General features: G+C 38.7%; 2 protein-coding genes across 6 annotated transcripts; one reads left to right on the top strand and one right to left on the bottom strand.

The window, feature by feature from the left end:
* The first annotated feature begins 34 nt into the window (after positions 1 to 34).
* LOC139946891 (uncharacterized) lies at positions 35 to 11481 on the top strand. Of its 4 annotated transcripts, XM_071944657.1 has the most exons (10): positions 40 to 195; positions 764 to 2031; positions 2676 to 2863; positions 3162 to 3420; positions 3795 to 4240; positions 4667 to 4777; positions 5161 to 5283; positions 8422 to 8569; positions 9155 to 9342; positions 9517 to 11481. In XM_071944657.1, the coding sequence occupies exons 1-10, from the start codon at positions 107 to 109 to the stop codon at positions 9646 to 9648; spliced, it is 2952 nt and encodes a 983-aa protein (XP_071800758.1). In that variant the 5' UTR covers positions 40 to 106; the 3' UTR covers positions 9649 to 11481. The 4 variants fall into 4 exon arrangements, 2 of the variants coding, with proteins under 2 accessions (XP_071800759.1, XP_071800758.1); XR_011787290.1 differs by lacking the exons at positions 9155 to 9342; positions 9517 to 11481 and adding an exon at positions 6621 to 6728 and having other exon boundaries at positions 35 to 195; positions 8422 to 8560; XR_011787291.1 differs by lacking the exons at positions 9155 to 9342; positions 9517 to 11481 and adding an exon at positions 6621 to 6724 and having other exon boundaries at positions 35 to 195; positions 8422 to 8555.
* A 35-nt stretch (positions 11482 to 11516) lies between these two features.
* LOC139946894 (protein downstream neighbor of son homolog) lies at positions 11517 to 19870 on the bottom strand. Of its 2 annotated transcripts, XM_071944663.1 has the most exons (12): positions 19799 to 19836; positions 19491 to 19684; positions 18701 to 19084; positions 16552 to 16686; positions 16007 to 16174; positions 14992 to 15116; positions 14816 to 14869; positions 14377 to 14555; positions 13590 to 13731; positions 12851 to 13015; positions 12387 to 12582; positions 11517 to 11852 (listed from the first exon to the last, which is right to left on the bottom strand). In XM_071944663.1, the coding sequence occupies exons 3-12, from the start codon at positions 19070 to 19072 to the stop codon at positions 11523 to 11525; spliced, it is 1866 nt and encodes a 621-aa protein (XP_071800764.1). In that variant the 5' UTR covers positions 19073 to 19084; positions 19491 to 19684; positions 19799 to 19836; the 3' UTR covers positions 11517 to 11522. The 2 variants fall into 2 exon arrangements, with proteins under 2 accessions (XP_071800764.1, XP_071800763.1); XM_071944662.1 differs by lacking the exon at positions 19491 to 19684 and having other exon boundaries at positions 19799 to 19870.
* Between the last annotated feature and the right edge of the window lie 326 nt (positions 19871 to 20196).

Genomic DNA, 20196 nt, shown 5'->3' with positions numbered 1-20196 from the left:
TTTGCTTTAAAATGTATTATAATAGTTTTTACTTCTTTTAATACAGAAGATTACCCTTACAAAAAATGTTCAACAACCCTTGACGGGCTGGTGCCACTTTACTTGCATGAAAACCAAAATGGCCGGTCTAAACGAGGTGCTACGAACTTTTGCGTTGCAAAAAATGCAGGAACTCAAGGAAAAACAAGGAACCGAGTAAGCTCAAACAAACCTGTACAGTTGTATATGTTACTGTAGATCGAAATGTTTATCGACACAATACAAAATAATTGAATCCGTACATTTTTACACTCGCACGGCCCGGGTTAGGGGAAAGGGGGAGGGGCATAGGCATGATTGGGGGGGGGGGTTGACCACATGCCCAGCCTGTTGTGATAGGGGGGGGGGGGGGGTCGTGCGCGTATTTTTTTCCAAGGATAAACGTGGAGAATTATCTGCACACGTTCGTTCTGGAAAGAAAAAAGGAAATGTTTCCGTATGGCGCCACCACTTTTTCATTCGAAATGAAATAATATAGTATCTTATTTACCTCTGTCGCGTTGCATGCAACCTGGGCTATTTTTCATCCAATGTTTGAGCAGTCAATCATGAAAGTTTAATCATTCAAAATTGTTACATTAAATCAACGTCAAACAAACCTAGTAGGTGAAGCCAGGTTGATTGAACAAAATTCTGAGGTGGTGCTCGATGTAGTTCCTGCTTTTCTGTGATAACCCCTGCATCTTTTATTTAACTTGCATTTTATTTTATTATCTATTTTTAGGGATACCACTGAGGACATGATCAATCAAAGCAACAAAAACGGTGTTCAAGAAGAAACAACTGAAAATAAAGAAACCAAAGGAAAACCTGAAGATGAAGCGCAAATCAATGAACAAACAGATCATACACCATCCCAAGAAACAGTCGAGAGTGAGAATAAACAAATGAAGCCTTCAGAAAAAGAGTCGGACATCAATGAAACAGAAACAGATGCAAAGGTGAAGGAACCAAATCAAAAGAAAGCAGACGTCACCAGTAAAGACAGCAAAGACAAGAAAATAACCATCAAGCTCTTCACAAAGACAATTGAAACTGAAGTACCAAAGGAGAAAAAGGAAGATGCAGCTGAGGAAAAGGAAGAAGATGACGATGATGAAGGAAGTAGTTCAGATGACAGTGAAAATGAGGATGAAACAGAGATGAAAGACGGGAAACCCTGGAGGAAGGTGTATGAAGAGGGAGAGTTGTCTCCATCTAGTGAGAGTGATGATGAAGAAGGAGATGGGGAGATAAAGAGTAACAAAGAAGACGACAAAGACTCAGACTCAAGTGGAGAAATTAAAGATGAGAACACAAAGAAATCAAAGAAACACAAGAAACACAAACATAAGAAACATAAGCATAAGGAAAAGGTTAAGGATAAAGAATCACCAAAAGACAAGGATAAACACAAGGACAAGCGCAAGAAGGAGAAGAAAAAAGACAAAGACAAGAAAGAGCATAAGGACAAAAACAAAAAGAAATCAAAATCAAAAGATAAGGAAGATGCAGGGGACAAAGAAGATGGTGCTGAGGCGGTGAACTTAGAAACAGAGAAAAAACACAAAAATGATAAGAAACATAAAAGTAAACACAAAGATAAAGGGGATGAAAAGGATGAAAAGAGTAAAAGCAGCAGTAAGAGGAAGCATAAGTCACGTTCCAGGTCTCAATCCCCATCTGTATATAAATCATCATCTCACAAGAAGCGACGTCACTCATCAAGATCCCGATCCAAATCACCAAGAGATCACAGACACAAATCCAACTCGAGAGAAAGAGATTACTATGGGAAAAGGACATATGACATTCATTACTCAAATCGTGACTTAAAGCACAGACGGCGATCTCGCTCAAGATCTCCTCATAAGGTTGACGAGTTTAGAATTGACAAAGCTAAACTGCTTGAGATTGCTAAAGCCAATGCCTATGCCAAGATGCAGAGTGGGGAGTTTCCGCCGTACATGAAGTTGACTCCAAAAAGTACTGTAACAAGGGTTGATAAAAAAGGTAAGTTTTTGGCAATTGCAATGAACGTAATCGTCCACTCTAACGGTTCCCAACAAAAGGGTTACAAAACACAACAGGTAATTTTGTTGGCTTTGTTGCAGTATCTTTCGGCAGGTGCTTGAAATTGCAGCAGACCCCCAAATTTACTTGTGTTTTATATAAACCATGTGTTTTATGAAAATCAAGTATGACAATACTTAATTTCTCATCAAGCAAGACGTTCTATGGAGAAGCTGTTGGGACAACTCATTTACAGAACTCTTGAAGTGCATTCCAGTTTGTTGGTATCCAGTGATAAATATTATTTCTGGATGACAACATTCTACTGACAAATTCAAATATTGATAGTAATGGCTCTTATAGGCCTATAGCAATTCCAAATAAATGACCATTGCGCTCCAAACTACGTTACCCCTGATCACTTGGCTATTTATTTTATTCCTTAAACCACCTCGGCTCTTGGGAGTATGCAGGGTTTTTGGCTAAAGTATTTAACGCACCAAGCTAAATCAATCTTACAAGCACCATTGCGCCAAGCACCCATTTACCCCCGGGTTGGGTTTATGTGTACAAACTGTACAATCATTGCACAAATCACATATATTTATCTTGAAAAAGTCGTATTAAAATTGAATATCTTGCAGAGGGGAGAAGTGTTGCAGAGTTAACGGCTGTTTGTAAGGAGATCTCCAGCAAGCAGAAGGACTACTCCGACTCTGATGATTCACCTGTTAATAGACCTGTTGGTTCAGATGAAGAGAATGATGAACCATTTATCAGGCATCCATTCAAAGTCAGGGAAGCACCGCTGGGGATTGTCATGAATATCAAGGTAAGGAAACATGTGCCTTTTGTTGACGGGAGGGGGGGGGGGGCGTGTTGATGACTTTGTTCAATGCTTAAGACCAGCTTGGCCTTGACAGGCTGCAGGAACCATAGTACAAAGGAAGGCCTGTATGCTTCATTTTTGAAAGGGCAAGGGCACCAAGGCATTTTCTTCTTGGTAAAGGGCACCCTATGAGGAAATGTAAATTTCTACTGTAGCATTTCAAGGGCACCAAGGGAATGAGCTTCTTGGTCTCTTGTTTAATCCTGCTTAGCAAATTATTGTGAATTTTTTCTTTTTCCAGAATGCTGTCCAGAAGCCAATCCAAGACAAAGAGATGCTCCGCCTGACCTTCCCCGTCTCAAGCGGCTCCCAACACCGTAAGAAAGAGGACGAGTTGGGACTCAATCCCTATGGAGATTGGATAGCTGTGGAGAAGAAACCCAAAATGATGGACCCTGTAGCTAAACCAACTACTAAGATAATACCTCTCCCTGGGATTACTACAATGACATCTGCAGAAGCAACAGTAGCAGCTGTGGGTGCAACATTAACAGCCACTGGTAGGTCTCACTATCTATATTCAAGTCTGGAATTTCATCTTGAACATGTTGGAAGGGCAAGGGCATTTTCATTATGCAAAGGGCACTCCCATTGAAAAATCTAATGGGAAACCTAAATCCAGGGGGCCTCCATGGCCTGGGTGTAATTCCAGGCCTGTATATTGTGGGTTTTTTTTTCCCCAAAAATCTGTAGCAAATTCTGATTTTATTTTTCACAGATGCATTTTTGAGATGAAGACAAATTTGTCACTATCATTATCAATTGAAATTGGCAAATCCAGCATTTTTCCACCACTGTAAATGATATTGATGATGGACTGGTAGAAATTGCCGCTTACAACAATAATTAATTTGTACTTTGTTTACACACACAGAAACATCAATGCAACCAGATGTTGCAGCAGTTGTAGCTCCCCCTGCAGTAGCTCCTGATGCAGCAGTAGCTGCAGCTGCTATGCCACCACCACTCACCACTAATGTACCAACTGCTGTTGCTGCAATCCCTGCTGCTGCAATTCCTGCTGCAACGCCAGTTGTTACAGCACCCGTCATTCCAATGCCACAAGCTCCTCTAACCTTTGCTGGAATAATAGCTGGAGCTTTGCCATCCACTAGTGCCATCGCTGCAGCTTCTGCCATACCTGCTGCAGCCGCTGCTGCTGAATATGCAGCTGTAACTGCTGCAGCTGCCGTTCAAAGGGCAGCAGAGGTACACGTAGCTGCACACGCAGCACAGTTGCCAGTTCCTATAGGAGTAGCTGCAGTGCCTCCAGTTCAACCAAAGAAAGTAGAACCAGTGTTTGAGGAAGTTCCAATTCAGGTACATGCTTCACAAAGTAATACAATAATAATTATTATAATTTATTCATTTATATTGCGCCCATTCCACAAAATGTACACAAGCGCATAACAAAGTAATTATAAAAATATTTAAATTTTACAACAGGAAAATATACAACAATCAAAACAAATGAAAATACAAGGACCTTACAAAGTAATCCGAAGAGTAAAAATGGCAAAACATTAAGACTGTAAACCCAAATAAATTAGTAAAGGAACAATATATGCACAGGAAGGAACAATGTATGCAATCTAGTTCAGAGAAAATGTACAAGACACTTGCACAAACTTCACATTTTGTAATCAAAAAGAAAGTTACTAATTTTCCGTTGTACATTGGCAAATAAAAGGCTACTTCATAAACAAGAGCTGCTAACCCAGATGTTTTCTGATTGTATCTTAACAGAAAGTCGACATTGCAGCGATGGTATCGGCAAGACTTAAGGCAGCAAGACGGCTTGAGAGTAACCCTAATGATGTGGAGGCTTTATCAGTCATGCATAAGGCTCAGACACAAGTACAAACTAAATCATTTTTTTCATAAATTGTTCATAAGGATTGTAATGTTACCTGCTGGCATCATCAGAAAGTTTTACATCCAGTCTTTTCTCATCCACTTTTCTGTAAATCTGTCGGTGCAACAAAGTCATTTGAAGTTACATTAGTTAATAACAATAATAATACTTGCACATACAACTTTAAAATCCCTGTTCATCAGAAGTACTAAAAACCATTCCTCAAACTTTCTCAACTCCCTGAGGAGCATACAACCCAAAGCTGCTCAAATTAGCGCTAAGGGGTAAGTATACAGAAACAAAAAAGTGTTTTTCATGAAAATGTAATAACTAGAATATTTGAATAAAGAATTTTAATTTTTTGCATAATATTTGTTCTGCGCAGATTCGTAACTGGACAATGTGTAAGCAGAAGCCAGGAATGTTTACCGGTGATACCGGATTGCGAACACTCCGCCCTGAGCAACTTGCCAACTCGGACCCAAGAGCTCAGGCATGGGCAAAGAAGGTTAGCTACACGTTTGTCTCTGAATTCTTATTAACCTTTGTGTTCCAATCGTCTGCACTATATTGACATTCACAAAAGTCAATTTTATAACCGGGGGAGATTAAAATCCAATGTTAACTTCAGTTTTTATCTTTATTTTTCAGTGGGGTCCATTTTAAATTAAACAAACACAATTTCTCAATCTTCTGTTTGTCAAATGATAAAAAGCCCTATAGTTGAAAGTCATTTTTTGGCTTGAAATTTCTCCACTTTTTCTAGTTAGATGTAGTTTTAGAAGATATATGTGTGTATGAACCCTAGCAGGTTTCCAGTTCAATTTGAGCAGGGGACTGGCCAACTAGTAAAGGAATGCTGGTGATCAGTTGAATCCATAAACAGTGTGGTCGGTTAACATACATGTAGTAATGTGGCACATTGGTAAAGAAATTGTGAAGATTTGTTGCTGGTTTGTTTAAAAACTGTACAAGTGATAAACATGGTTGAAACACAATCTTTATCATTTAATTCAGTTTATTATCATTATAATGACATTTATAGCTCTCAGACTATACAGAACAATCTACTTGAAGTTCCTCCAATTGTTCTTTCCAACATGTGGAATCAAATAGTTGTTAAAACTCCATAAATGCACTAAGGGGCTGCTGAGCCTGACCCACTCAAGTTTTAAAACCCATGGTACAGAATCCATATTGTTTCATGATCATTCCTAACTTTGCTGTGTTTTGAGTTACAAATACTCCCACCTTGTTTCTGAGGGGGGGGAGCTTTGCCGTTCTGGCTGAACATTTCCTTGACTTTGGCCTCCCTTGCTCAAATTGTATGTTACTTGTCACAAGAGTGCTGCCAAAGTACCTCTACTGTTAAATCCCACTTCATATAAGGGACTGTACTATCCCTTTATTCTTAATTCTATAGACAGATCACCTTGAAATGTAATGCTACATAGAATAGTTAAACTTTAAAAGTATATTCATTTTTACTGTAGCTGTGTTATGACTGGATTGCTGAAAAGGCATATAAAGCCAAAGCTATAGCCAACGTTACCTGATGCTGCCTAAGTTACTGAACTCGTGATGTGGCTTATTCTCAAATAAAAAGGCACTACTCTTGGTTTCTTAGTGCCTACTAATGATACTAATATACAGTTAGGGAACTAGGGACTTGTAGCATTGGTGAGCACCCACTTATAGATAGATTGTTGCAGTACCCTATACACCACCCCTACAACCCGTAATAAATCCACCCAATGTACACATGCACCCATGACAGGAGTGGTCTATTCCACTCCTGCCATGGGTGTGGGCAGCACTCTTGACAACACTGGAAACTTGTTACAGGCAAACGTTACCAAGCACATTGCAGCTCTCTCTGGAAGATCCATCTGACTTGAAATAAACTGTGCGACGGAGAGATCGGATTGATAATGTACAACACGGTATGGGTAGGTAAGAGGTAGTTTAAGCATACATGTGTCTGATAGATGCTGGAATCAAACGCAACTATATTATGTTGTTTACCCTTTTTGTCTTGGCAAAATGGGAGGTTCACTTGTGTGCTTAAAATAACTCTTATACAAATCAACTAGTACACAAATATAGACTCCTCCGAGTGCTATGGAAACTGCAACTCCTAAGGTGATCCCAGGAGCACTTTATCTTTCCCTGAGGGGGTTCACTGAGGGAGTCTGTTAAACCATAGCATGAGTAAAAGCAGTCAATATTTGTTGTATAACATCCCCATATATAAATTCTGCCTTGACTTCTAGGTACCAAGAAGCTAGCATTGCTACATGTGTAGTACGATTGTTGCTACTGGTACTGTACCTCAGTTGCTATTGATACATTACATTGGTTGCTACGGGTATAGTACATGTCATGTGATGCACTCTAAACCAATGACAAGGCAGAATCTATTTATGGAGTGTTTTCAACATGCAATTATTAGTAGTACCAACAGATCAGTTTAGTTTCTACTTTGTTAAGCTAAACTATTAGCGATGATAACATGTGAAATATTGTGCGAGTGTTGAAGGTTTCATGAAAGGTGTCTTATAAAGCAGAGACCCTTACAAGTACAAATATTTTAGTTAAATAAAATCATTTTGGACATTATTTAAGTTGAAAAAAAAGTTGCAGAAAAATACAAGTCTTTGGCAAAGAACAATACATTCAAAACATTTGCAAAAAGACAAGTGCAATGGTTTCTTGGGTAAATCCTAATAGATCCTTTTTTGATCATTCTTAGATCTGGTGTGAACTTGATATGATTTTAATGAAACACTAGCAGAATAAGCAGCCTTAAAACTTATTCCGTTATAGACTGTGCAAGTCTCGCGCGGATTTGAACTTCTGGGACCGTTGTGGTCCCAACCTTATGGAGTTTTACGTTGGGGAGATTTTGTTTCGTTCATTACTTTAGTTTAATGTAGTTTCTGACCATAAAAATGACATATGTTGTTAAAAATGTAATACTAATTAACACCATATATAAAAGTAAAAATAAAGTCAACATAACAACGAAGAAAAATCGATATTTAAACTTGACCTCAGGTCAGGTTACCTGGTAAAAATTAAGAATTTGTGCCCATCTCCGATCACAAAACTTACGCAGACGCTGGTTTTGGTCGCGCGGGTGAAAAGCCTTTTCATTGGTCGTTTAGGCGTCGGCTTCCTCTATAAACTGCGTCACGCGTTTATCTTACGCCCTTGCGACCACCATGCGTCCGCGTATAAACCAGCTTTTAGTAGTTTCACATTCGGGCGTAGATTTACAAAAGGGGTTTCAAAAAATTTAAGATCAAACAAACATCCTTGTCCCAGAGTTTTACTTTTGTCAATAAATAGACTTTAACTGATAATTGTGTATTTGTTTAAAAAGCTAAAACTAATTTCAACAAGCTCTATAGGGTATTTTTGTTGTTCAGATTCGGCATTAAGAATCAGTTAAAGCAAAGATTTGATTCATAAAAAAATAAAGTTCTTCAGTTGTTGTGTTTTCTCGCTCCGGTGCGCGCGAGACTTGCACAGTCTATTAAACAATGTTTGTAAATTGGGATATTTTAATGCACATTATAACACACTGTTTTCCATTATCTCCCCTTACCTTCTCCAACATTGAAACTTGTCGGTATTGCTACAGGATATGTTTCACAACCAGACTCCATTGAAGGGAGGCGTGGGGGCCATGCTGATGGCCAAGATGGGATGGAAACAGGGAGAAGGTCTTGGCAAGAATAATGAAGGAGTCTTGGAACCGCTGGCACTGGACGTCAAAACAGACAGAAAAGGTACCGAAGTGATGTAATTGCGACATGTTTAGTTTCATAACTCTTTTATTTTTAATGTTATTTAGAGGTGTAAGACAAGCCAGTGGTGAATTCATTATAAAACTATGCATAAAGACACTGCACTGTTCTGAATATTATGTTGTCAACAAAAGTGTACTCCGCCAAATATTTCACCCAAAAATGTCAACGTTTCAAGCTCCTTATTAAACACTAGCCAAAGAGCATGCCAATTGTCAAATTACCCTGGGTTAGTTCTTTGACTTAATAGTACGGTTTTTGAGTGACATGGTCAATAACTTTACACAGACACATGTTAGTTTTTTTTTCAAGGGGTCAGATTAAGATTAAATTAAAATGCCTCATACAAAATGTCCACTGTAAATCAACCTGACTACACTGTATTTAAAAAAAACTTAATCATAAAGTATACTACAAATTTGACCTTAACAATAGAAGAAAAGGGTGCTTACCACGGTAAGTGCGACCATTGAGGGGATGTATGGGTAAGTAGAGAAGGTTGCAATTTAAAATAGTGGTATTTATCCAGTTGGTCACTCAATGCTTGCTTTATACTTCTCATCTTAGGTCTTGTAGCTGAAGATGAGCAACGCCGCAAGAAGAACCAAGTCCCTAAGGCTATCTTCAAAGATTTATCAGGGAAGCATCCCGTCTCTGCACTCATGGAAATCTGCAACAAGCGAAAGTGGGCACCACCCTCTTTTGATCTGGTGCAAGACAAGGGACCAGCCCACAAGAAGAGCTTTATCTTTAAGGCAAGTCCCATGTCATGAAGAGTAGTTGGGTTTATTATACATTATACTCGCAATAACCAAATGTAGCCTGAGAAAGCCTAACAGAGTGGAAGTAGGGGTCAGGTTTGACAGCAAGACTTTCATACACTTTGATGGTTTAATGGTTATCAAATGTATTTATTTGTATTACTCCAGGTGCGAATCAACAATGAGGAGTATCAACCCAGTGTGTCATGCCCCAACAAAAAACAAGCCAAGGCACAAGCTGCTGCCGCTGCTCTGCAGAAAATGGGACTCATCCCAGCGGATAGCTGCGTATCATTATGAAAGAAAGACATTTTTAAATTATACCTGTGAGCTTAAGGAAGGATGGAAAGGAACATAACAGCATTCCTTGTTTTGACCTTGCTTCTTGGACTGATACCCATTTTTTTTTAAACGCAACATTTCACAATGTGGTGGCGGGCCTTGAAATAACCCACAGCAATTGCGCCCTGTGCTTTTGCTGAGGTGCCAATTGAAAACAATTTAACACAAATTTACATTTTTCATAGAGTGCCCCCTTACCAGAAGACAATTGCTGTGCCCCTTCCAGAGCTAAGTTCAAGGCCTGTGGTGGCTTTAACAGTATCAGTACAGAAACACAACATGAAATGTTTAGTATACTCCCTTAGGTACATGGTAAAGAGCCCTACAAAATAGACAAGAGAAGACATATTTAAAACTGGCTCATAGTAACAGTTGCAAACTTCTACAAAGTCCACATTTGTGAGAATTTAACTAACGCTTTGCATGGGTGAGCTATGGTAGCTGACTTTTTGTCAATAAGCCAGTCAAACCTTTGATAAATAAAGATAATGCAGTGCAATCTGCATACATAACTCTTTCAAATAAAAGGAATGTTTTGTTTGGTATTCTTTAAAATGAAAACCGGGATTGGGAGAGGAAATCGTTTTTATTTGCACACAATAATGCTTTTTAAACGCTGGACAATCTTTCAAGAACTTAGAATTTTTATTTTAATGTTGCGATAAAATCATGAATCAAGACCCTCTTAAGTATGTTTTTTAAATAAGGTAAACTTTTCAGTCAAATACAACTAGGCCTCTCAGGATGCAGTTCAGGCAAAGGCCTCTGTTCAGAGAAAAAAACTTAATTTAGAAAGTTTTCATGCAAAGCTCTGACTACTATCCCACCACTGTTTTATAGTGTATGATAAATGATGAGGTCAGCAAGAAATAAAAACATTCTTCATTTGAAAAACAAACCTTGGTTGATGCGTGTTTCATTTGTTATGTTCCAGTTATTTTATGTGTAAAGTAGTTGAGATCAATTTAAAGTAGCAACACTTCAGCAATTCATTGTTTCACCAAAAATTCTCATTCAAGAAGAAATTTACTTCTCAGAGGCGCATAAATAGAATGCTAAAATATACAAGTACAAACACTCTGGAATATTCGACTGCTTTAAGCAGACATATTATTAAATACTTTAAAAGCTAAATTTGTATTCATTTTTAGAGATATTATATAAAATGACATTAAATCTATTTCACACAAAGTTTTTGTTGAATGTCCTAATGGAGGGAATGATGAAATATGCAAAACAAATCATGTTGAAAAAATATCTTAGAAGAATGGATTTTTCCAAAATTTGCGACAAAGAAAATATGAAGATATTTTGGAAGGTACTGATGTTTTCATACAACCCAAGTATTATACTTGCAACATGAAAGGTATATTCTTCTGATGATTATCATGTACTTGCATAGCTCTATCAATCAATTTATAATAGCTACATGTAGGGTTGTTATTTCAATGGAAAAATGTAATAGGTGTTGCACTTGGGCCAAATGTTTTCCAATTTGAGGCTTACATGAACATCACAATCGTGGATTCTGTTGATGTCAGGTCACTGTTCACGTTGCTATCTTTACATGCATTTTAATTCCCAAAATGGCAGACCATGGGCAGATGGTACAAGGGGTCTATGTAAAACAAGCCATTTAGATCCAAAGATTTCCAGGTTGAATATAAATGCCGTTCTACTGTATTGTGAGGACCAAACATCAATCAGCCATCAGTGGCATTGGAGCACAGCAGAACAGATCCTTTGTCACATTGAAAGCAGTAAAATCACACTGGGCCAGCCCTAGCATCACACATCTTAAAGTTGATAAAGAACATCTCAACTAAAAAATGTCATAACCACTGGTACATTCCGGCTTCACAGTTTAATTCCTTCACAACACTAACATATCTGTCCTCTCCCTCCACAGCTAGAAAATTTGAAAAAGTATCGGACTCTCTTTTCATGTTTTCAAGGTTCTCTTCACTATTTTGAAATACCTGACTGAATGGAAGTGTGGGTTCATGACTGCTGAAGTTTCCACCAAAGTCTCCACTCTGAGATTCCTGTAGAAGCTGACATATGTTGAAGACATTGTGTGGAAGAAGTGGACCAGTCACTTCAAGACTGTAGGATTCTTTGAGGGTGTTACCAACAGCCTGCTTCATCACATTCGGTCTCCACTAAAAACAAAAACAGAATTCATTCAAAAATGCATCAATTTGATCAACCCAAATCATAGAACCCTTTCTCAATACAAAAATTCAGTGGCTTGAATTGATAATGATTGAATATAGACCAATAAAGCTTGGTATGAGCCACATGCCTGCTAATCCTATCTAGATATTATCAAGCCTGTATCCTTCGTGTTTGAAAGGGCACCAAGGCATTTTCTTCTTGGTAAAGGGCACCCTATGAGGAAATTGAAAATTTCTACTGGAGCATTTCAAGACCACCAATGCAATGACCAGGGGGCATAGAGGCAATCGCCTTTGTTGCCTCTGTTAAGTAGCAGACTTAAGATTTGAGAGCCAAGTTAGTGCGTGCAATGAATCTGGGTGGACAGTTCCATGCCAAAGGTACAAGCAAGTAGGGACTAATAAATGTGATAGACTTAATGCAGCAACTTCCAATTAAAAAATATATATCCAAACTTAACATGGAGTATGGTTGTTTATAATAACAGAATTTCACAAACACTAAGACATGATATGTACCTTATGGCTGTTTAGTGTTGACCCTTGGAATGCAACTGGAGCTAGTATAGTAGGTGGAACTCCTGCTGTAGAACCAGTGGTAGCTACTGTTGTCTTTGTGTTTAGTAGGAAGTTGTACAGTGCTTGGGTATCCGAAGACTGGATGAGAACTGTAGACTGGGGCCGGTTGTCTACTTTCATTAAATTATCACGTTGGCTGGTGATACTTATTAAGGGAAAAAAATTGAACCTACAACTATACACACAAAAAAATCCTAAATATCAAAACATTGTGGAAAGTGCTTTATCCTGTAGCACTGTTCACTGAATAACAACACAAAAAGTTGCACACAAATAAACACAATGCAAAACTTGTACATTTAATCTGTAATGAAAGATTAGGGAACTGCACTTTTGGCCTTGTTGTCAGGTAATTTTTTTTAAAGCTGCTGGTTGCACTAATATTTATGATATTGAAAGGATACAAGTTGACTTTACTTGGTTCCAGCGTAGGGAAACTCTGCTTATCAAGACCCATGCTTTGAAGCCAAGACGAAGCTGCACCGTCATCTTGACTTATTTCCAGCTCATCATCATCTCCATCTTGATCTTCATCATCTGCTTTCAGTAGCTTATCTAAAGCTGTATCACTGCAAAGGAAAATTAACACAAATAGTAAGAAAATAAGCAATTTCATCATGGTTAAACACAACCATCCATTTGGACTTTGGGACCCTCAAACTGTAAAATATGTTCAAAAACTGGGACAAATCCAAAGAAAGTCGGCCAGTTTTGTGGAAAAAAACCTGGAGAGAACAGCAGGTGTTTTGTGGAAAAAAACCTGGAGAGAACAGCAGGTTTTGTGAGAAACATACTTTCTAAACTAAACTAGCAGCCCTTACCAGATAGGAGAATGTACTCCCACCTATTATAAAGCAAAGTCTCATCATTCCCAGTTCCCACTGACACCAATGTTGCAGGCATTCTCCAATAATAATACTTATCCTTATCAAATATCATATGCCTCAACATCTACAAGTATAATTTGTTTCTGTGTATTAAAAACTGGAACCGGTTACCAGAATATGCAAATCATTCGACAACCATCACAAGGTAGAAAACAGAATCTTCACCATTCGACCCCTCTGCTTGTGCCTGGCATTAATACTAAGTTGTGAGTCCTATCCATATTAATTTGTGCAGAAGCAGAAAAATTGAAAATACCCCAATTTTGTGGTGTCAAGTTTTTCTCCTTCCACAGAAGAAGACTGTTTGTCTGTATCTTTGTATTCATCCTCAAGGTCTTGAACTGTAGACTTCTCTTGTTGGGCATCCATCTTCAGCAGTGGCATACTGAATTCAATACCTGCAGTAGAAATATGTTAACAAAAATAGCAATTTGGAGTTGAACAAATTAGAATTGACGACAGTAGGACTTGAATCTGCAACCTATGGATTAACATGCCATTGCTCTACCAACTAAGCAATCTAGCCCTTATGTTAGCGGTCTCCCTATTTTGTCATAGGTTTGTACAGGAGTGCCCCTCGGAAGCCATTCAACCTGTGACTGCCAAGTGCCATATAGCCCTTGCAATACGCCCAGCGTACTCCACGTGCCTATCCTGGGTGTCATTTTGGGTGTCAAAATCGTATACCAACATGCACAAAAGAGAGTTGACGCCCAAAATAATGAGCATTGTTCGGAGGCGCGTTCTGTATTGTGTAAGAATAGCTCCCCCTTGCATAAGGCGAAACGCCACAGGTACGCTGAGGTCACACGCACGTTTTTACGCACAGAGAACAGCTATTGTCCAATGATCTGCCTCCTTTTTGAGAGTGTGATGCGTATATGCAATGGGTCTATAGCCAGGAATCATACTCATGTTTACCATACCACAGGGAAGCGGTAGGAGAGGGATCACCTTAAAGCAATGCTCATTTTCACCCCTCATGAATGAGCAAAAAAACAAAAACGGTAATTTTGAAAGTGCCACTGTTGCTCCATATTTACCTTCTTCTTTGAAAGCTTCTCTCAATCCTTTAGTAGTAGGAGTAAACAGAGCATGAAGGTGTTTGATTCCACCTACTCCTGGTGCCCTGAATAGTACTGTATACTGATGGGCTAACAGGTAGAAATAAGGGCAGTCACCAGACCTCAATAGATAGAACACTGAACGCAAACTCTCCGACCTTCATAAAAGGACAAATTTACGAGTGTTAGTGGAGTTTCATGTAACTGTAAAGTTTTAATATTGTCCCGTTATCTGTGAAAACACAGTGGGGTATTTTAGAGGGATATGATCTTGAGGAAGTGTGAAGTGTGATGCTGTTGCTAGGGCACAAGTTATCTGTAATGACTCAAATGTAATCAAGTGGGATACTTTTTCCATTGTTCTAAGAACCTGAAAGTATTTTAAGAGTACATGTGAGAAACTGCTACTTGGACTTACCAGCTTGCCATCAGTTCTTTCTGTATTGATTCATCACTCGCTGCAAAGGAATTGCTGACAAAAAATAAAATAAAATAAACACATTACATTGATGGTTTTATAAGATAATAAAAAAAATTAAAAAAACATGATGAGTAGTTTTGAACTCTGTGCTATATTCAGTCAGTTTAACTCACGTGGTGACTTTTGAACGCAACACAATTCTCGGGAACAGTTTCATCCATGGTAAATGAGGATGGCTCCACATCATGACAGACTGCTGAAGTCTAGCTTTCCATTGACTGTGTGCTTCCCTGACATTCTGAAACCAAGACACATTCAACAAAACAAACATGTTCAACATCCATGTGATGGAACATAATGGTAGCAAAACTAAATTTACATGTACACACTCTCTTTAGATCAAGATAAACATTTAAGATCTTTAAATATATTTGAAGGCATGAACACAACCCGCACACTTAAATTTGTTGACCTGGTAAATCAAGGACTCTTTGTTCTTCCAATGTTTGGACTTTTTCTAGACATACACATTGGTTTTGCATGCAAAGGCAAATTGAGGGTGTCGTCGCTCTGTCAAAACACACTAATTCCTTTTGTTAAAATCATCGTTTTCAACGGGTAGACAGCCATTCTCCCCCCTCCCCCACACATACACTATGACAAGCTGGTGATTTAAGGACATCCTCCACACAATCATTGGTTTTGTGCACAGAATCGACTGAGGGTGTCCCCGGTCTGTCACACAAGCTGCATTTCTATGGCTTAAGTCCGCAGTGTCGAAGGATGGACACACTCACACACAACCAGGTGACTTAGATTTGATTACATATGTCCCCATTGGCTTTAAAAACAAAATCAAACAGAGGACTGGATTTATAATGCACACTTCTCCAGAAAACCAATCAAGGCGCCTACACAAAAAGAAAACATTGTACAAATGAAAATGAAGAGTATAAAATAGGTGTAGATAAATTCAACCCAATGTAAGTCTATGAGAACAAGTGTCACTTTAGTTCCCTCTTTGGTTGTCATACCACCCAGATTCGTCAGTAACAACGTGTAGGCCTAGACACACAAATATGAAGACCCCAAAAGCAAATGCCTCGCCTAACTACAAAATACCAAATATAATAATTATAAACAATGGTTTAGCAAGAGGAGCAAATATGCAGACAAAGGATTCCATACCTCTGATTTGCTGTTCTGGTGGCCTCTCCTATCTTCACATCTGACAAAAGAACAGAGTCCTTGAGCCTCCTCAGTCGTCTTGAGGGGAGCGCTCCAACTGAAGGGGCAGGGTGAGGTAAATCGAACCCTGGATTTAATGCTCCAATCTAGTGGCAAGAATTCAGATGTCTGAAAAGTAATGGAGATTGCACTATGATAAAACATTATTCAAAAGTAAAAAACAGGAACTGTACAGATGCAAGCCTAATACTTCAGAGGTATTGGAGGCCATTGCCTTCAAGGCCCTGACCACTGCCTTGGTTCCCCAAAAACTAAACTATTTTGTGCCAACTTATGCTAAATTAGGGGTCTCCATCCCACAAGCTTGCTTTTTGGCGTCCTCCACAGCTTAACCATTATCTTTTAAACCTAGTGTATTATATTGTCAAAGCTAACTGACTGAATGAAAAATTTACTTAACTAAACTGAACTATACAGTTAGTCCCATAGTTAAATTTATGTTGTGAATTCAAAGGCGATTTCTTATTAGAAATCAGGGTACTCACACTTAGATTGGATTCAGTTTGTTCATCGGTGTTGGATTTCTCATTGCACTTTTCTGTCTCAACGGAACTGTCAACTCTCAATGCTTCCTGGTACTCTGCTGTGTCTTGTTTATGTGTTTCTTCTGAGAAAACCGACTAAAAATACACAAAAAACAACATTCATAAATACCTCAGACAGTTTCGCTTTTCCTATTGGTGGAGAGCGCGTCACGTGGGTGTGTATAAACCTTTTTTTATGACCAGTAAAAAGTGATGAAACATGGGCGTGACACGTTAGCTTGCACCTGTGATTATAGGACAGTTTCTTCATTCCTATTGGTCGAGGGCAACATCACGCGATACGCGTGATCGCACAACATTCCCTTATATTATAAGGAGTTGTTTACCCGATGGCGGCGGAGGGACTTACCATTTCATAGCTGGAGGGGTGTTGTGTTGAAAGAAATCACTGAACAATTATAATTTTTGCATTTATTTAACTTTTTGACCCAATGTGTTGATGTTTATTTTACCAATAAGGTTTTTATGAATGGGAATCAAAGTGTGTTGAATCGGTTTTCAACTAGTGGTTTAAACCCGCCAAGGCCTGGCTCTTGATAATTTAACTTGACTTCGTCTCGGTAAAATTATCAAGAACCTGGCCTCGTTGGGATTAAACCACTAGTTGAAAACCTCTTCACCACATATTGATTCCCTTATTTATGGACATGAATAGTAGGCCTGGGCGACTAGTGAAATTTACTACTCAAATAGTAGCGACTACGACACTAGTCTTAACTAAATTTAAATTCTCAAGATGCATTGTGGCAATGTTTGTCGCAGGCGCAATTTAGTAATCAAGCTAAAAGGATTGAAGGATTGAAGGATTGTGTTACTGATGTCTGATTGTGCTTTGTAAGTAAATTATGTTGTCGCGAATAGCTGTAAGCGACACAATAGGTTCACCAAACAGGTAGTTCCGACAATTATTTTAGTCGTTGCGATTAATATTTTAGTAGTCCAGGGGTGGATTTCACAAAGAGTTAGGACTAATCCTAACTTAGGACTAGTCCTAGGAGATATACAAATTGCATGGATAGTCCTAAGTTAGGACGAGTAACTGGTCCTAACTCGAGATAAGACTAGTCCTAACTCTTTGTGAAATCCACCCCTGGCGGCATGATTGATCGAGTTGTTGAAAAATTGTAATCGCGACTTATGTAATTAATCAATAGTCGCGACTACAACACTAGTCGCACTAGTCGCCCAGGCCTAATGAAAAGTAACAAAAGTATAGAAGTTAACATGATTTACACATTTGAGGTTACTTGAGAATATGTCACTTTAAAGTCACCTGGAAGTGGTATTTTTTCAAAATAAAGCTTTTGTCACTAATATATGTGTTTTGATGAGTGGAATGTGAATAAACAGTTAACTAAGGTTTTAAAAAATCAGTTCTTATGTTATTTACAAATTTAAGAGTAGACCCCGACCCGAGAGGGCGCTGTTCGTGACGTCAATCGAGGCAGACTTTGCCTGTAATGCGTAGAGTAAACACAATTGCAAAGTACATGCACGGACCAAGTCGTGAGTTTGTAAGTTTCAAAACAAAACAAAATTGTTTTTTTCTGGCAATGCCGACCAGGTGTATTGCTGCTGAATGCAGAAAAAAACTTTTTGAAATGTACCAACTCACGACTTGGACGTACATGTACTTTGCACGTGTGTTTACTATACGCATTGCAGGCAAAGTCTGCCTCCATTGACGTCACAAAAGGGGTAGGCGGAGTCAGCCCCCTAAACAACTTTATTTATTTTTTAAACATATAAATCGTGACAAACAATTACTAAAAAAATTGTTTTATTGTTCGTAAGCATATACTGTTATGTTTGAAAGAAAAAAAATTCTATTTCCAGGCGACTTTAATTAACAACCTTATGGAAATGCACCAAAGCAAGTCAAACTCAACTGACTATGCTTGCGATGTGGTTAGTCATACTACATTGGAGTACACAGAGAAGATGTTTAGTTTGCCAGAGCATACTAATTTGTTCATGGAGTCTACAGTTTCCTGGTTCCAAGCATCCAGTTCAGTGGTAGTTTCAAATGTTTTGCTGCATCTGCATGACTCAATAATGATTTTGATATTTGAAAGAAATAATATCAAACCTTAGTATTCTCAGAGTCTAAAGCCTGAAACAAACTGACGCCTTCTGTACCACTCTCCTCCTCTCTTGAGTCCCCTCTCTTCAAGCCAGGCTCACTTTCTTGCTCAATAACCTTCTCATCGTCGGTGCTTTTTTGTGAGACTCTGCGCCGTGCTGGAGGTGCACCATCCTGACCAAATGGGTTCCTCCTCTTTCCATGCCTATTGTTTCTTTCTTCCTCGCTGCTTGAGAATCTGTTCCTTGGTACCGTTTTGTTTTTTAGAGCTTGGAAGCTATCCACACTGCTGGCCCGTTGTTTCTTCAGACGTACTTTCATAATATCAGAAGGTTTCTTCCAAGCAGGAGAGTTGGTAACATTGGTTTGGTCGGCCATAGTGATAACAAACTACACAAACATCAAATAAAAACTGGAGGGTTATGATATTAACAACACTTCCACAATGCTGCCACACTGGATATTGCCAGTATTCCAAACTCGCCCACAGCAAAGTTGCCCACTACAAAGTTGCCCCTAACAAAGTCACCACTCACTTATGAAGACGCCCCCTCTCAAAAGTCGCCCCTCACAGTCTGAGTCAGACTGATCACTGACTCACTCACAGTCCAGTCACAAACTACACATTACACAGTCACCGATTTCAGTTGGTTTCACAAAGGTTTTTTTTATATCAAATTAAATAAATGAATAAGCTGAGTGTTTTTGTCAGAAAACAGAAGGAAGGGGTTTACTGAAAGCTTAACTCTGTAATTATAAAACATTATCAGTTTAATTCTGATATCTCCATACGTACAGTGGATCCCGTACAGTCACCGTGGTCGTCAAGTGGTTGGACTGCAGGACTTGCAATCACAAGGTTGTGGGTTCGAATCCCCCAGCCAGCTAACTGCCGACTTCGTCGTCCCTCTACCTACGGTAGTTAATGAATCACAATTTCTCATGTGTGTTGTGTAGCCCGGCGGTAGAGTAGACGTTATTTGAATAAACCTATGTTTGTGAAAGAAATTGGCTGTTGCCAGCTTGGTGTTTATATATCCTTTAATATCATTTAAACAAACACACATTCAAACAAACAAACTTCAATCAAATGTGAAAGTTTACCTGTTAATTCGGTGTGGAGATTTTCCTTTTTACTGGTCAAATATCGCGGCTGTCTGAATGTCTGGTGTCCAGACTCTGTTCAGTTAAACTCGTACACAAAGCTTGTAAACAACAGCACATGGTTTCCTTAACAAAATCTAAGGACAAACTAATTCACAATCGGTGAACAATTTTAATAAACTAGTTGTAGATTTAATGTTTTATGAAGTAATCAGTATTAATAGACACAAATTTGCTTTCAATATAAACTATATTAAAAAATTAATTATAATACATATCTTTATGGAGTTATTTGTATTTGTATGAATCAAGTTAGATACTTCACCTCCCGCGATTACCCATTTAAAAGTGGATGAGTCTCATTTGTCACGTGGTAGATTGAAACCAATCAAGTTGTT

This window comes from Asterias amurensis, chromosome 14, assembly GCF_032118995.1.
Source record: "Asterias amurensis chromosome 14, ASM3211899v1".
Taxonomy (NCBI): Eukaryota; Metazoa; Echinodermata; class Asteroidea; order Forcipulatida; family Asteriidae; genus Asterias; species Asterias amurensis.
The sequence above is the reverse complement of the archived record's forward strand: the minus strand, read 5'-3'. Positions and strand labels throughout refer to the sequence as shown.

Excerpts from the sequence above, each read along its gene's own strand:
- LOC139946894 (XM_071944662.1), bottom strand. The coding sequence starts at position 19,072 with ATGGCCGACCAAACCAATGTTACCAACTCTCCTGCTTGGAAGAAACCT. Across the intron at positions 16,687-18,700 it reads TAGACTCTGAGAATACTAAG|TCGGTTTTCTCAGAAGAAAC; the intron begins GTTTGATATTAT and ends GTGTATTTTTAG. Across the intron at positions 13,016-13,589 it reads CTTGACACCACAAAATTGGG|TGATACAGCTTTAGATAAGC; the intron begins GTATTTTCAATT and ends TTTCCTTTGCAG.
- LOC139946891 (XM_071944657.1), top strand. The coding sequence starts at position 107 with ATGAAAACCAAAATGGCCGGTCTAAACGAGGTGCTACGAACTTTTGCG. Across the intron at positions 196-763 it reads AAGGAAAAACAAGGAACCGA|GGATACCACTGAGGACATGA; the intron begins GTAAGCTCAAAC and ends ATCTATTTTTAG. Across the intron at positions 2,864-3,161 it reads GGATTGTCATGAATATCAAG|AATGCTGTCCAGAAGCCAAT; the intron begins GTAAGGAAACAT and ends TTCTTTTTCCAG.